At 47.2% G+C, this 17450-nt stretch overlaps 1 protein-coding gene across 1 annotated transcript in view; it reads left to right on the top strand.

The window, feature by feature from the left end:
* The window catches only part of LOC144892746 (obscurin-like), a 79421-nt gene extending 63051 nt beyond the window's left edge, over nt 1–16370 (top strand). The window contains exons 4-9 of the mRNA XM_078781086.1: nt 9146–9418; nt 10020–10280; nt 14007–14309; nt 15221–15484; nt 15970–16248; nt 16366–16370. Of these exons, the coding sequence (XP_078637212.1) occupies nt 9146–9418; nt 10020–10280; nt 14007–14309; nt 15221–15484; nt 15970–16248; nt 16366–16370 (1385 nt within the window). The remainder of the gene's footprint in view (nt 1–9145; nt 9419–10019; nt 10281–14006; nt 14310–15220; nt 15485–15969; nt 16249–16365) is intronic.
* Nucleotides 16371–17450: the final 1080 nt, after the last annotated feature.

The raw sequence follows: 17450 nt of genomic DNA, 5'->3' as shown, positions 1-17450 counted from the left end.
CACCTCCTCCACCTCCGGACGCTGTTCGGCCGCCTCAGCGAGCACGGATTGATCGTCAACCTGGCCAAATGTCACTTTGGTGCGGCGACGATCGACTTTTTGGGCCACCGCATCACCCGGACCGGCACCGTGCCGCTACCGGCCAAAGTCGAGGCCATTGCCGTTTTCCTGTGCCCCCGCTCCGTCAAGGCGCTGCAGGAGTCCCTCGGGATGGTGAACTTTTATCACCGCTTCGTGCCCCGAGCTGCGCAACTCATGCGGCCCTTGTACGCCGCCCTCCGCGGCCAGCCGGCGAAACGCGACGTTGTCTGGTCCACGGACATGGACGCTGCTTTTACCGGCGCAAAACGGGCCCTCGCCAACGCCACGCTGCTGGCCCACCCGGTAACCCAGGCTCCCATCGCCCTCACCACAGACGCCTCCGACTACGCCGTGGGCGTGGTCCATGAACAATGGGTAAACGGGGCCTGGCAGCCGCTCGCGTTCTTCAGCCGGCAACTCCTGCCCAACGAGTTGAAGTACAGCACCTTCGACCGTGAGCTCCTCGGGCTGTACCTGGCCGTCCGCCATTTTCGCCACCTCCTGGAGGGCCGCCTGTTCACGGCTTTTGTCAACCACAAGCCGTTGGTTTTCGCCATGGCCAAGGTCACGGAGCCGTGGTCGGCCCGCCAGCAGCGCCACCTCCCCGCCTTGTCGGAGTACACCACGGACATCCGGCACGTCGCTGGGAAGGACAACGCTGTGGCCTACTGCCTTTCTCGAGCCGGCGCCAACGCCGTCCACCTCAGCGTCGATTTCGCCCTAATGGCAACGGACCAGGCCACCGACGGCAAGGTGCAGGCGCTTTGGGTGGCGGACACGGGCCTCCGCTTGGCTGATGTCCCCTTCGCGGACACGGTCCTGCTGTGCGACATCTCCCAAGGCCTACCTCGCCCTGTTGTGCCGGTCACCTGGCGGCGGCGCATTTTTGCTTCGCTCCACGGCCTCTCTCACCCGGTCCGGAAGGCGTCCCAGAGGCTGGTGGCGGCGCGTTTCGTCTGGCATGGGCTGCGGCGGGACATCCGCAACTGGGCCAATGCCTGCACACCCTGCCAGCGGGCCAAGGTCCACCGTCATACCCAGGCTCCGCTGGCTCCCTTCACCGTACCCGAGCGACGGTTCAACCACGTCCATGTGGACCTGGTGGGTCCCCTTCCCCCATCGCAGGGGTTCACCCACCTGCTTACCATGGTGGACAGGACCACCAGGTGGCCGGAGGCCGTGCCCCTCGCCTCCACCACCACTGCCGACATGGCCCCAGGCGTTCATCGCCACCTGGGTCGCGCGTTTCGGCGCACCAGCGGACATCTCGTCGGACCGCGGCCCACAGTTCACGTCCGAACTATGGGGCGCGGTCGCCCACACGTTGGGTGTTACCCTGCACCGCACCACGGCCTACCACCCCCAGGCCAATGGGTTTTGCGAGCGGTTCCACCGCTCCATGAAGGCCGCACTCATGGCCGGCCTCCAGGACGACGGCTGGGCCGACCGGCTCCCGTGGGTCCTTTTGGGCCTCTGCGCGGCTCCCAAAGAGGACCTCCAGGCGTCCACCGCCGAGCTGGTGTATGGCCAGGCCCTCCGCGTACCGGGCAAGTTCATTCCCGACGCCACCAGCCCCTGGTCCGCCGCGCGCCAGTGCACGGACTTCCAGGAGGCCGCCCTACGTTTCACCCCGGTGCCCACGTCCCGCCACGGCGACCCCCAATCCTACATCCCTCCAGCACTCCGCACAGCGGAGTACATCTTCGTGTGCCACAACGCGCACCGGGGGCCGCTCCGGCCACCATACGACGGACCCTTCCAGGTCCTACGACGGGACAACAAGTCCTTCATCGTCAACATCGGCGGCCGGGCAGACCGGATTTCGCTGGACCGCCTCAAGCCGGCCCACATGGACGTCGGCCAGCCGCCACGGCTGGCTCTCCCACCGTGGCGCGGCCGCCCCCCGTCCACTGCACCCCCTGTCCGACCACCCGCCACCACACCGGACCCCCCCCCCCCTCGCGACTGGCCAGGGGTTGTTTCGGTCGGGTCATCCGGACCCCCCTTAGGTTGACCTTCCTGGATCAAGTCCATTCTGGGGGGGGGGGGGGGGGGAGGCGTGTGTAGCGACCCATGGGTCCCCCAAGCGAGACCAACAACAGAATCTCCTTGCTCCAGCCGGTGACGTAACCGGCGGGCAAACGATGGCGCCGGGGTGGCCGGTCACGTGACCACCAAAGCGTGCCGCGTGTGCGGTTATAATCCTTTGCACCTGTCGGTCACGTGACCACTAAAGCGCGCCTCGCCTGAGAGGCGTGGCTTTCGGTTTCGGTTGTGCTTTCGGGTTGTGATATATATGCAGCCCGATAAACGGGCTTTTTAGAGTTCCCGAGTTGTTTTTTACAATAAACATCTTCTCGGACGAGTTTGTGTCTTGTCCGTCACTTCGTCCGTCTCAAGCAAGAGCCCTGCTCTTCAGTATGCATTCGAATGGGAGCATAGCTGTTGTTTTGACTTCTCTATTGTGTGTGTGTGTGTGTGTGTGTGTGTGTGTGTGTGTGTGTGTGTGTGTGTGTGTGTGTGTGTGTGTGTGTGTGTGTGTGTATGCGTGCGCGAGTCGAGAGCCAGTGAGGCAAACAACCAGGATCTCCCACCGCCACCCTTTCTCTTTTCTCAGTTTTTAAGAAACTTTCTTTAATGAAAAACAAAAAACTTTTAAAAACAAATGGTCACTTTTATCTAACAGTATGATCAAAAATAAGGGAGATAGCAGAACGTTTGGACCGCTAAATCAATTTGCACCCTCGACTAGTGTACACTATTTCTCCATAAGTTGGCAAAAAAATACGTCAGAAGATGATTAATATTTTTTTGGACAAAAGGATTCAAATGTATTTCTTTGTAACACACATTTCTGTTTAATAACCATTTCATGTAAAGTTTGAAACTGTACCATTAACAGTGGTAAATGTAGTTTTGTTTCCGGCAAGAAAGCAAAATCGGCCTCTGAGTTTAAATGTAATGATGAGGAAATAAGGATGAGCTGATTTAAGGGTTTCACTGTACTGTTTAAAAAAAAATTACAGGAGAAGCTCGGGCCCTTCAACGGACCCGAGGCAACGACCCCACTCTGACCCCCCCCCCTCTGTGTGTGTGTGTGTGTGTGTGTGTGTGTGTGTGTGTGTGTGTGTGTGTGTGTGTGTGTGTGTGTGTGTGTGTGTGTGTGTGTGTGTGTGTGTGTGTGTGTGTGTGTGTGTCCAGGCCGTAACTTTTTTTACGATTTGAGTTTTTCCATCAAATTTTCAAAAAAGCTTTATTATGATAACTAGCGTGACTCACCACACGCCCTTTAAGAGGGATAGGCATATTTGACCATTTTGGTGTATTTTGGGCCTTCATGGTGTTTGGGATCTGCAGGGACATTTGGGTCTTCAGGATCTTTTGGATCCTCTGGGCCTTTAAGGGTATTTTATGTCTTTTGGGTCTTTTGAGTCTGTTGAGTCTTTGGTGTCTTCAGGGGCTTTTGTGTCTCCAGGATCTTTTGTTTCGTCTGGGTCTTTAAGAGTCTTTGGGGTATTTTGATTCTTCGGGGTATTTAAGGGTCATTTGGGTCTTTTGGGTCTGAAGGGTCTTTTGGTTCCTCTGGGTCGTCGAGGTGTTTTGGGTCTTCGGGGTGCTTTGGGTCTTCGGGGTGGTTTGGGTCTTCGGGGTGGTTTGGGTCTTCGGGGTGTTTTGGGTCTTCGGGGTGATTTGGGTCTTCGGGGTGTTTTGGGTCTTCGGGGTGTTTTGGGTCTTCGGGGTGTTTTGGGTCTTCGGGGTGTTTTGGGTCTTCGGGGTGTTTTGGGTCTTCGGGGTGTTTTGGGTATTCGGGGTGTTTTGGGTATTCGGGGTGTTTTGGGTATTCGGGGTGTTTTGGGTCTTCGGGGTGTTTTGGGTCTTCGGGTTGTTTTGAGTCTTCGGGGTGTTTTGGGTCTTTGGGGTGTTTTGGGTCTTCGGGGTGTTTTGGGTCTTCGGGGTGTTTTGGGTCTTCGGGGTGTTTTCGGTCTTCGGGGTGTTTTGGGTATTCGGGGTGTTTTGGGTCTTCGGGGTGTTTTGGGTCTTCGGTGTGTTTTGGGTCTTCGGGGTGTTTTGAGTCTTCGGGGTGTTTTGGGTCTTCGGGGTGTTTTGGGTCTTCGGGGTGTTTTGGGTCTTCGGGGTGTTTTGGGCCTTCGGGGTGTTTTGGGTCTTAAGTGTCTTTTGGTTCCTCTGGGTCTTTAAGGGTCTTTGGGTATTTTTGGGTCTTCGGGGTATTTTGGGTCTTCGGGGCCCTTTGGGTCCTTGGGGCCATTTGGGTCTTCGGTTGCCATTTGGGTCTTCAGGGTATTTTGAGCCTCGGGGCCTTCAAGGGTATTTTGGGTCTTTGGGTGTTTTTGGTCTTCAGGATCTTTGGGGTCTTCTGGATCTTCAGGGGTCTTGGTGGTCGTAAGGGTCTTGGGGGAATTAAAGGGTCATCAAAGGTCTGAGGAGTCTCAGCAGTCTAAACGTAATGAAGAGGGTTAATTAAGAGGGTGTTGATTTTATTTGAGGAAGAAGAAGACGTTTTAGTCGCATATAAACAAAGAAACATACATAAGGACATAACCATAATATGGTATATTATACATTTGCTCTATTATGATAAGATATGGAGAAGGCAAATTAAAGATTTTGGTCAAAAGGTCAATATTGTCAACATAATATATTATTGTCAATTTTCATCTGATCAACCCGAAATTTTAAGAATTTGCATTTTGGGTCACAGAATTGGTTCACCAATCGAAAGCTAGAAACTGATTATATTGTTACGGATCCGGGGGACGGCACTCCCGTTAGCAAGGGGGGGTTAATCCCCTTGTCCTGTTAAGCTGGCTGTCTCCGCCGGTCCTGGAGCTATTACGTCACTTCCGGTCAGCGCTGAATAGTGTAGTAGGTCAATTATTCCTATGACCTAATTACCAGCGCCTTCCGGTAAGCGAGGAAATGAGCCCTGCCCGAGCCACGGCTGTAATGGACACGCTGTGCGAAGCGAGCCACGACTCAGGCCGTTAACAAAAGACTAAACCCGACTATAGCGGTTGGCCAAATCGCGCCACATGTACTCAATCGGGAAAGGACTAAAGCGATCGGGGGAAGAAGAAACTAAAGTAAAGGAATACCAGATATTTATTAATTATGTACACGAAATGAAGAAGAAATGAAAGGTAAGACTGTACAGGAAGAGGAAGAAGCAGATACACAGGGCAACCTTAAAACAGTCTTATATTACAACCCCGGACAAACAAACAGACTTACACGACAGGGAATGGCAGGAAGGAATGGCGGGAAGGAGGAGAAGGTCCAGGCAGACGGTAGGGCGTTGAGGCTCCAGGAGTGGACTTGCGTTGTGGCGGGAAACCCTGGCAGGCAGCGAGCGCGTATCGTGGACCGCAAGCGGACGTTACATATATCGGGGAAACTGGGATACGGCGTACGTAATATGTGGCTTGTGCCAACGCTCTCTCTCTCTCTCTCGAACAAGGTTCGTATCATCAACGGTCCCCTGCGCAGTCCGTTACCATCAGCAGTTCGTGGCGCAGCTCGTACCAAAAGCAGTCCGTGGCGCACTCCCAGCTCCGCTCCAGCTCATCGACCCGAACTCCTTCTCACCTCATCTGTTGAAGCAGTCCCTCACAGGCGCTTTTATTGTCCGTTGTTGTATCAAGCCGTCGGCTCTGATGACGCCTACCGGTCGGCTCACCTCGGCGCTGGTTGGCCGGCAAGGGCTCGCTGGCTCCACCTCTGATGATGAGTTCACGTGCCACACCTTGTTCTTGTGGTTCCACCCCCTTTTTCCTCGGCTTGAGACCGCGTGCGTAATGGCGGCTTGGTGCCAGCAAACAGCCCAAGGCAAATGGCGAACGCTATCCTTCTGTTACTGCACTTTGAAGAGCGGAGATGATTGGGGAAATTGAAAGGGGCCTATCTTATTTGATTAATGCAACGCAGATTCAACTATTGGGAACAGATCCTTAACTGAAAAACATAATAATGAAATAACTACAGAGAGGTCCTATAGTTCTCTGCGTGTTGTACATGGACTAACTAGGGTGCGATCTTTAATAAAGCCAATTAATGGGGATATTTACAGGGGATCATTTATAAGGGAGCATTTACTAAAATTTACAAAGTGAAGGTTCTAAAAACCGTAACAATATTTAGATCTAAGGATGAAAGGTCAAGGCCACATAAAATCATAAGTTTTCAATTTGTATTCTTTTAAAAACTGTTTTCGTTATTTTGAGCAGGTGGAAGAAGAATAGGACGACGTCTGAATACAAACGGATGCGGACGGGTTCTGCATTGTCAGATGCTTTCTAGTTTGACATGTTTACCAGCTACCACCAATATTACGATTAACATAACAACAAATTCTTAAATAGAAAAACGAAATCGAGCACTTTATGAATCGTGTCTCCCTGGTGATTCGCATGCATAAACATTGTCTTAATATAAATACTGTTCTTACCTTAATGACTAAAGTAGGTACAATCGTTTTTCCCTTCGGTTAACGTAAACGTCCACAATGTCCTCTGGAATCAGCCACACAGTTACATCGCCTTCTATGTGAATAAGAGTCAGTGAAGAAAATCTTTATAATCGCCTTCTATGTTCAGCACAAACAGTTTCTAATTTATCTCATTGCAGAAAAGCTTCGGTCTGAAGTGGCTTAACTTGTGAAAAATGACAAATTTCAAAGTTGTTAACCTGATTTGAAAAAGGATGCAGCCAATCACATCGCTCTCTGCAAATACCGCGATACCTGCCGTGGCTGGGGGAAGAAATCCACGCACTTGGGTTCCGTTTTGCTCTGTTACTCACGTTTAAATACGGGATGTTTTTATCTTAATTGTAAACTTTGTAGGTAGTAGGTTGTAGACAGCAACCGCCCAAGGTAGTATTACCGTCCTGACTTATGAGCGTTTAAGTGGTGCCCGGAACGGAACCATCTTGCACTCTCCGTGTCAGGATTGCTGGTCTTACTTTCTGTCTCACTCAAACGATCGCTACCGGCTAGCTTCAACCTCTCTTTCTCGGAAACAAACGTCATACACTTTTCATCATACACGTTTCTTCGCTTTTATTTAAGGCCTGGCCTCGATGAGGGCTGCAGTGCATTCAGAAAGTATTCAGACCCCTTCACTTTTTCCACATTTTGTTATGTTGCACCCTTATGCTGAAATCGTTTAAATTCATTTTTTCCCTCATCAATCTACACTCAATACCCCATAATGACAAAGAGAAAACAGGATTTTAGAAAGTTTTGCAAATTTATTAAAAAGAAAAAACTGAAATATCACATTGACATAAGTATTCATACCCTTTGCTATGACACTTGAAATTTATCTCAGGTGCCTCCCATTTCTCTTGATCATCTTTGAGATGTTTCTACACCTTGATTGGAGTCCACCTGTGGTAAATTCAATTGATTGGACATGATTTGGAAAGGCACACACCTGTAGATATAAGGTCTCACAGCTGACAATGCATATCAGAGCAAAAACCAAGCCATGAGGTCGAAGGAACTCCCTGCAGAGCTCAGAGACAGGATTGTGTCGAGGCACAGATCTGGGGAAGCCTACAAAAAAATCCCTGCTGCATTGCAAGTTCCCAAGAGCACAGTGGCCTCCATAATTCTTAAATGGAAGAAGTTTGGAACAACCAGGACTCTTCCTAGAGCTGGCCGCCCAGCCAAACTGAGCAATCGGGGGAGAAGGGCCTTGGTAAGTGAGGTGACCAAGAACCCGATGGTCACTCTGGCTGACCTCCAGAGATCCTGTGTGGAGATGGGAGAAACTTCCAGAAGGACAACCATCACTGCAACACCCCCAACGATCTGGGCTTTATGGCAGAGTGGCCAGACGGAAGCCTCTCCTCAGTGAAAGACACATGAAAGCCCGCTTGGAGTTTGCAAAAAACCACCTAAAGGACTCTCAGACTGTGAGAAACAAGATTCTGTGGTCTGATGAAACCAAGATTGAACTGTTTGGCTTCCATCTGTCCACTCTGCCATAAAGCCCAGATCGGTGGAGTGTTGCAGTGATGGTTGTCCTTCTGGAAGTTTCTCCCATCTTCATACAGGATCTCTGGAGGTCAGTCAGAGTGACCATCGGGTTCTTGGTCACCTCTCTTACCAAGGCCCTTCCACCCCCCCCCCCACCCCCCCCCCAATTGCTCAGTTTGGCCGGGCGGCCAGCTCTAGGAAGAGTCCTGGTTGTTCCAAGCTTCTTCCATTTAAGAATTATGGAGGCCGGCCACTGTGCTCTTGGGAACCTTCAATGCAGCAGAAATTTTTTTGTAGGCTGACCCAGATCTGTGCCTCGACACAATCCTGTCTTTGAGCTCTGCAGGCAGTTCCTTCATCCTCATGGCTTGGTTTTTGCTCTGATATGCATTGTCAGCTGTGAGACCTCATATAGACAGGTGTGTGCCTTTCCAAATCATGTCAAATCAATTGAATTTACCACAGGTGGACTCCAATCAAGGTGTAGAAACATCTCAAAAATGATCAAGAGAAATGGGAGGCACCTGAGCTAAATTTCAAGTTTCATAGCAAAGGGTATGAATACTTATGTCAATGTGATATTTCAGTTTTTTCTTTTTAATAAATTGCAAAACTTTCTAAAATCCTGTTTTCTCTTTGTCATTATGGGGTATTGAGTGTAGATTGATGAGGGAAAAAATGAATTTAAACGATTTCAGCATAAGGCAACAACATAACAAAATGTGAAAAAAGGGAAGGGGTCTGAATACTTTCTGAATGCACTGTATATAGTCCGTGCCTGGAGCCTAAAACATTAAAAAAAAAAACTATTTAAAAAAATTAAGGTGTGGGCATTGCCCCTCCTGCCCCGACCCCCAAGCTCCGCTGGTGAATGGGAGATCAAGGTGATCAAATGTATCATTTAGGAGTTTCATTTGAAGTGTCCTCTGTGACCTCAAAACTTGTTGTGGTGTTTGCAGTGTTGTGCACCTGTTTGTTGTAACAATGTATGAAGGTGTTGGTAATTAAGTTTATTGAGGAATTGTTTGTTGGAGATACATTAAATGTAGTAATTCCACCCTGCAGAACCTCTGGTGCCATTCAAGTCGAAGCTGAAGGATGTGGAGGTGCGAGAGAAAGAAACAGCAACGCTCGCATGTGAGGTCCCACAACCGGAGATGGCAGCTAGCTGGTTCTTGGAGGAAACTCGACTGCGGGAGACGTCGGACAAGTATGAGATGCATGAAGATGGATCACTGCGTCAATTGACCATCCGAAACGTGACGGCAGATGATGATGCAGTTTACATCTGTGAGACGGATGAGGGTAGCCGCACAGTTGCTGAAGTCTCTGTAAAAGGTAAAGTGTGTTTTTTTGCTGAACTCCCATTTGTGCATTTGTTTTGCGAAGGTTTTGGTTCAGGGTATAAGGCCTTTTTCCTTTTTTTTTTTTTCTTTTTTTTTTTTTAAAGAGGATCTAAGGCTCGTGGAAAACAAGAGCCTGGTGTTGGCTTAGCGGTTAGGGTGCTGGCTTGGGATCTTAGGATCTTGGGTTTGAATCCTGGTCAATCGTTGAATTAACACCAGGTGGGTTGACTCAGCCTGTCATCCTTTCGAGGTCGGCAAATTGAGTACCAGTTCACTGGTAATTCCCTGTGTGTCTCAAGACGCGACTTACAGGGTTGGCGGCAGGGAGGGCATCTGGCCATGAAAGATTGCTTCAAAAAGGGGACCACGGTGCCCGAAAAAGGCCAGCCCCTGCTTTGCGGGGAAAGATGGCCTCTGAAGGTGGTTTTTTAAGGCTCGTGTAAAACACAAATCACACATCCTCTATAGAAGAGACTAAACATTCTAGTAATAAGCTTGAAATTGTCTTCCTCAAAAAGTGATGGTGGCAGTTTATTAATTATCAAGGCCGTCAGTGTTCCGTAAGCCTCTGTAAGAGCTCTGCTTGGTTACAGGTATTATCACGAAGAAGCTTCCACGAAGGACAGAGGTGCACGAGAAAGAGAAGGCCAGCTTCTCCGTAAAGCTTGCCAGGGAAGCCACCGATATTCACTGGCTGCGGAATGGCCAGGAGGTCATGCCTGGATCCGGAGTCAGTATGACAAACATTTGCCGGAAGCACACGCTGACCTTGGAGGGAGTCAGCTTGGAGGATGCTGGACAGGTTTCCTTCATGGTGGGGGAATCACAAACATCTACTCAGCTTGTCGTCATTGGTGAGCAAATCTGAACCTTGTTGGAGAACTGTCTTAAGTTTTTGTTTGTAACATCCTGATGATGGGAATTTTTTTTTTTTTTTTTTACAGGATCTATGGCTCATAGTGGAGCTGCCACACACACATCTTACACACACAGACATACAGACGAATACACTAGACACAACACAAGATTGTTTGATGTGACAAACAGCCACTGAGCTTGGGAGAAGTGCCATCATGTCACGGGGTATACTGGGTACCAGCAACACCACAACAATGGCACCGCCATTCTCACAACACTCAGCCGGGCATTTCCGACTAAGGAGGAATTTCTTCCTTCCCATGGATGCCACCTTATGGGGATTCTCCATGCTCTTATCCCTTTTTAGCCCTCGTTGGACTTAGTCCAAAATTGAGGCTTATGGATTGGGTCTTGTCCGTCCATCCAGGTGTCCTGCCGTGTGTTCGTGCCGTCCGCAACCCTATCTCGGACATGTACAGTCACATAAAAAAGTAAGTACACCCCATGTAAAGTTTTGACCTTTTCAACATATTTCAACATACAGCTATTTGATCTTCATTTCAAAAATATTGATAGATAAAGGTGAAGTAATATAACAAATATCATGAAACATTTACATTTTGTAGTCCATTGTATAATTTAAATAAACATAAATGTAAATTTCACATGTGGAAAAAGTAAGTACACCCTTACATTTATCACTACTTCAAATACCTAAAATTAGAATCAGGTGCACCAGCGCAGGTGCAAATGATTAGAACATCGTGAGAGAGGATCTTGGAGGAATGGAGGAACCTGTCTTATTTAAACCTCAGACATTTAGTTTGGTTTGCTCTTTGTTGTTGAAGTGTGTGGCGTCACCATGCCTAGATCAAAAGAGCTCTCTGAGGCCTTCAGAAAGAAGTTTATAGATGCCTACAAGTCTGGGGAGAGATTTAAAAAGATCTCCAAACAATTTGAAATCAATCATTCGACTGTGCGGAAGATCATCTACAATTGTAGAAGATGCCAAACAACTGCCAACTTGTTCAGGCCAGGCCGCCACAGCAAGTTCAGCCTGAGAGCAGACCGCAAGATGCTGAAAGAAGTCTCTAAGAACCCCAGAATGTCATCACGGGACCTACAGGTAGCTCTTGCCACTGTTGATGTCAAAGTGCATTAGAAAGAGGCTGCACAAATTTGATCTACATGGGAGGTGTGCCAGGAGGAAACCTTTGCCGTCCAGAAAGAACATCAGGGCAAGACTAAAGTTTGCCAATGAACACCTCGGCAAAGATCAGCACTTCTGGTACAATGTGCTCTGGACAGATGAGTCAAAGGTAGAACAATTTGGCCACAGTACCAGAAGACATGTTTGGCGAAAACCAAAGACAGCATTTGACCACAAGAACCTGATACCAACTGTAAAGCATGGTGGTGGAAATATTATGGTTTGGGGCAGCTTTGCTGCATCAGGACCTGGGCAGCTCACCATCCTAGAATCCACTATGAATTCTTCATTGTACCAGAGGGTGCTTGAGGATAATGTGAGGCAATCTGTCAGAAAGTTGAAGCTCAACCGAAGGTGGACCTTGCAACATGACAATGACCCTAAACATACCAGTAAATCCACCAAGGAATGGCTGAAAAGAAAGAAATGGAGGGTTCTGGAATGGCCAAGTCAAAGCCCGGATCTAAATCCCATCGAGATGTTGTGGGGGGATTTGAAACGAGCTGTGCATCCAAGAAACCCCTCAAACATCGCACAGCTGAAAGAATTCTGCATGGAGGAGTGGGCAAAAATTTCTCCCAGTCGATGTCAGAGACTGGTCGACAGTTAGAAGAAACGCCTACTTGAGGTTGTTTCTGCCAAAGGGGGCAGTACCACCTATTAGAGCGAAGGGTGTACTTACTTTTTCCACATGCGAAATTTGCATTTATGTTTATTTAAATTATACAATGGATTACAAAATGTAAATGTTTCATGATATTTGTTATATTATATCACCTTTATCTATCAATATTGTTGAAATGAAGATCAAATAGCTGTATGTTGAAATATGTTGAAAAAGTCAAAACTTTACATGGGGTGTACTTACTTTTTCACGTGACTGTATGGATCGATTTTCTTCATACTTGGCACAAAGACAAAACATGGTGGTATACATATGTGCATCATTTTGTTTCGCGATGCAATCAAAGATGGCCGACTGGCGGCTATTTTATAATTGTAAAAAAACTGTTGAACACGTCCTCAACCATTTCTCGGACAAGCATTTACCGATCTTGTTCATACTTGGCACACAGATGACGAATAATGGCTTAAATATGCATGTCATTGTTTTTCGAGATAAGATCCAATATGGCCGACTGGCGGCCATTTTGTTACTTAAACAAGTCCCAACCATTTCTTGGATATGTATTGTCCGATTTTGTTCAAAATTGGCACAAGCACAGTACATCATGGCATACATGTGCACCTCATGTTATTTTGCGATCTGATTAAAGCTGGCCGACTGGTAGACTGGTGGCCATTTTAGTTGTAAAACAAACCTGATGTTGAACACTTTCTCAACCATTTCTCACACATACATTTACCGATCTTCTTCAATCTTGGCACACAGAAAATTAATGATGGCTTGCATATACATGTCATTGTTTTTCAAGATCATATCCAAGACAGCCGACTGGTGGCCATTTTGTTAGTTAAACGTGTCCTCAACCATTTATTGAACATGCATGGTCTGATTTTGTTCAAACAGTACATGACGGCATACACATGCACCTCACTTTATTTTGACGGCATACACATGCACCTCACTTTATTTTGTGATCTGATCAAATATGGCTGATTGGTGGACTGGCGGCCATTTTGTTGTAAAAACACCCGATAATAAACACGTCTTCCACCATTTCTCGGACAGGCAGTTACCGATCTTGCTCAAACTTGGCACACAGATATAATGAATGATGGGTTGCACATGCACGTCATTGCTTTTCAAGATCAGATCAAAGATGGCAGACTGGCAGCCATTTTGTTACTTAAGCGTGTCCCCAACCATTTCTCGGACATGTATTTGACCGAATTTGTTAAAACTTGGCACCACGACAATACATGAGAGTATGCATATGCAGAAAATTTTGTTTTGTAGTCCAACAAAATATGCCCAACTGGTAGCCTTTAACTCCACACAGCAAAATTACTGAAACCATGGCAGGGGCTACGACATTTTATGGCTTTTTCTCCTTGTTGAGTCTGTGGTATGACTCAGCCAGGTTTTGAATCACTGACCTGCCAGACACGGAGCCGACGTTCTAACTATTACACCACCGACTCTAGTATTCTTTACCTGCATTCCAGGCATGCACTTTACCTGCATTCTAGGCGTTATTGCCATGCACCTTACCTGCAATCTAGGCGTTCTTGCCATGCACCTTACCTGCACTCTAGGCCTGCACCGTACCTTCATTCTCGGCATTCTGCGATGCATTCTGGGCATGCACAATTCTAGGCATGTCGATCAGTGACAAAAAAAATCTCAATTTAACCCATTTTAAATTCAGGCTGTAACATAGCAAAATGTGAAAAAGTCAAGGGGTGTTAATACTTTCTGAAGGCACTGTAAATGTTAGCAAAACCCCCAGCATTAGTATGGTTTACATCAAAGTAGCCTTTACGAATGGTAATTCAGTTTGATAATAATGAATGGTAGTGAAATCGTGTTTTTCTTCCTAATTCGCAGCTCCCAAGCAGTTTCTACCTGGACCTCCACAGCTACCTGAAGTGCGATCGCAGAGTGAACATTCCATCACACTGGGCTGGCAAGCTCCACCACATGGAAAGTATCCGGTAATTGGCTATGTGGTGGAGTATCGCCGTACCACTTCGACAGCCTGGGTCTGCTGCCATGAAAAAGATACAATTCCAATCAATGAGATTCTGGTTGGAGATCTTCCAGAGGAAGGAGAGTTTTGTTTCCGGGTGGCGGCTGTGAATAAGGCTGGACGTGGACCCAGTATTGAGGTTCCTGGCTCCCACTACATTAGTAAGAGTTCACACATCGTATTTGAGTTTGAGCATGGTTCAATGGTCAGGTTTTTGTTTTCCGCAGCCGATGGTGCCTAAGGCTTTGGGTTTTTGGGTTGTCCGTCTGGCTGTGCGTCTGTAGTTCTTCTCTCTCTCTCTTCTCTCTCTCTCTCTCTCTCTCTCTCTCTCTCTCTCTCTCTCTCTCTCTGTCTCTGTCTCTGTCTCTGTCTCTGTCTCTGTCTCTCTCATTCTCTGACCTTTAATTGAGATGAAACATAATTGAAGGAAACTATTTGAAATGGTGACCCCTTTATCCTTCAGTTAAAGTACAATAGAGTCTCATTACAATGAAGAGATACATTTGTTGGACTGGTTTTAGTTTTACAAATTCCATCGGCAAAATATGCTATTAAAATAAAATATTAATTGTGATTAGGCCTGGTGTTGGCTTAACGGTTAAGTTAGCTGGCTTAAGGTCTTGAGTTTGAGGCCCTGTCATGCCATTGAAATAATACCAGGTGGGTTGACTCAACATCCTTCTGAGGTTGGCAAAATAGGTCCCAGCTTACAGGGGTAATAAACCATTTGAGTATCATGCGTCGGAGTGGCGACCCATCCAGGATTGTACTCCTTATCCAAATGAAACTGCCTCGGCAACCCGATGCATCTCACGGCGTGAAAGGAATGGTTAATTGTCGTTATTATTATTATCATTATTATTAATATTACATCAGGAGTCTCCCCGTCCTCCCCCTCCCCTCCCAAAAAGAATAAATGAACACGGCACACTAACACACAAAATACTGCAATGGTATCACCCAATTTTTTTTTTTAATATAATGTATATTTCAACCTTTGTTTGATCCAATATGACTAGTCAGTGAGATGTTGGTGAAGCTTGCACAGATTATCCATCTTCCTTTCCCCCAGCACGAAAACTTGTGCTCAAGAGTCCACTGCATGACGTGTCGGTGAATTCCGGAGTCAAGGCTACCTTCTCCATCACACTGTCCGCGAATGCTTCGGGTTCCTGGTTATTGAATGGAGAGAGATTGCAGGATGGAGGCCGTTTTACCATTACGAGAACCAATAGCACCAATTATTTGGTCATTCCAAGACCTCAGCCTTGTGATTCAGGCCTGGTGACCTTTGTCTCTGGGAATCTGAGAGACACGGCTAAGCTCACTGTCAAAGGTTCTTGCAATTCTTTTTCCCCATTATTTATGTTTCTACATCCGACATGTCCTCGTTTTGTGTCTGTCCATGCCATGCCTCGATTCCTTATGGCCTTTCCTTCCATGTTCTTTTTAAGTATCTTTATTCCTTGTATCCCCTCTCTCTTTTCCTTGCATCCCTGCATCCTTGTTGCACTACTGCAGGCTTTGAACACCCAAGCTTACGTGTTGTATTTTTAGAATCACATGTACTCGTTATAAATCATAAAACCATCATACTATCTGAACGCTGTCACTGTTATTTTGTTCACTATGTACAAACATACATTTCAGAATAATACACTGGAAATAATAGTTTAGTTTTTGTTATTTGATTTAAAAACCTTCACATTCCAAACTGAATCAAGAGATAAGCGGACACTTGAGTTGGTTAATGTTGATTTTTTTGGCTTCGGGTTCTTCGGGAGTTAGTTAATCATGTTGTATCTGCTGGTTTCCTGGTAGAACATGTAGCTGAGCTTTTGCGTGAACCGCCCGGAGATGGATCGGTACGTGTACGGTGCGGAGATGATTTGGTGCTTGCCTGCCGAACGACCCGACCTGGGGCTGATGTCGTCTGGCGTAAGGATGGCAGAGACGTGGAAGTCAGGAAGGACAACGTGCATGTGGAGGCTTCTGCAGACATCCGCAGACTTTTAGTGAAGAATGTTGACCTCAGCCATGCTGGACGCTACGCTTGTTGTGCTGGAGCCTTCTGCTTGAATTTCATTGTTGATATCTTGGGTGAGTCAAAAGGACTGATTCAAACTATATCAGAACTGAAGTTGAATGTCTTCCACAGAATGATTGATAATAATGTTTTGTGTTAAACTTTCTGATATAACCTTGACTTGTGTGTAGGATAAATTTTATTTGAAGACACTGTATAGCTGCTTTACTGCACTAAGTCATTATTATTATTATTATTTTTATTTGGGATTCACTTGAGTTTTGGACAATAATCAAGATAAAGGATGTAAGTAGTGTGCAAAGGGCGGAGGAGCTCCTGGTGAGCCAACGACCATCCATAGTGAGTCGACGGCCATATGTACTCGTGTTGAAGAGGAATTTCCCTGGATACGGGTCAACAAAGATTATTATTGTAATGTATCAGGCTGGGAAGGCAGTTTGAGTGCACCATGAGTCGTTTATTGCGCAGCCGGGAAAACCACAAGCGCCCAGCGTAGGCCCAGCTTCCTCTGCCAAGCCGTATGCCCTGCCTCCTTTATATCCGCCTTCCGGTTTAATCCCATGCAATACATAACATCTCCCCACCCCCCCCCCTCCCATTAGCAGTGAAAATACCAATGTGAAAATAACAGTGAAAAGCATACACAAATACAGACATACAAAATTGCGAAATTGCAAATGCAAAATTGAATGCGAAAATTGAATTGAAATTGAAAATCGAATGCAAAATGCATACAAGAATATTAGCTACAAGTCAAGGCGAGTAGGCGCCTTTCAAACTCTGGATGATCGTCGGGGTGCAAAGCTGCCACACGGCTCCACTGGTGGTGCTGCAACTGCATTATGGAGTTCAGCCTCAGGGAGTGGTGCAAAGCCGCCACACGGCTCCACTGGTGGTACTGCAGCAGCGTTATGGGGTTCAGCCTCAGGGAGTGGTGCAGTACTATCTGCGGCAACAATGTCACTGTTCACAGGTTCAGGAAGTGGCGAGATATCATCTATCTATAATTCCAGTAATCTCTGTGTGTCTGTGTGTGTGTATGCGACCGCTGTTTCTCGACAACCACGGGTCCGATATACTTGAAACTTGCCAGGTATATTGCTGGGGACCCGAGGATGTGCCTTTTCAAGGTTTCATATTAATCGGAGAACTAGTTACCGAGCTATGTCCAAAAAACGATTCAACCAATCAGAGAGCAGCGAGCTATCACGTGTGCCGAACGTGGCGAACAGACTCTGCCTCGGACGGCACATTT

The sequence above is a fragment of the Myxine glutinosa genome, chromosome 6 (assembly GCF_964187855.1).
Source record: "Myxine glutinosa chromosome 6, kmMyxGlut1.1, whole genome shotgun sequence".
NCBI classification, from domain to species: Eukaryota; Metazoa; Chordata; class Myxini; order Myxiniformes; family Myxinidae; genus Myxine; species Myxine glutinosa.
This window is presented reverse-complemented; position numbering and strand designations above follow the sequence as displayed.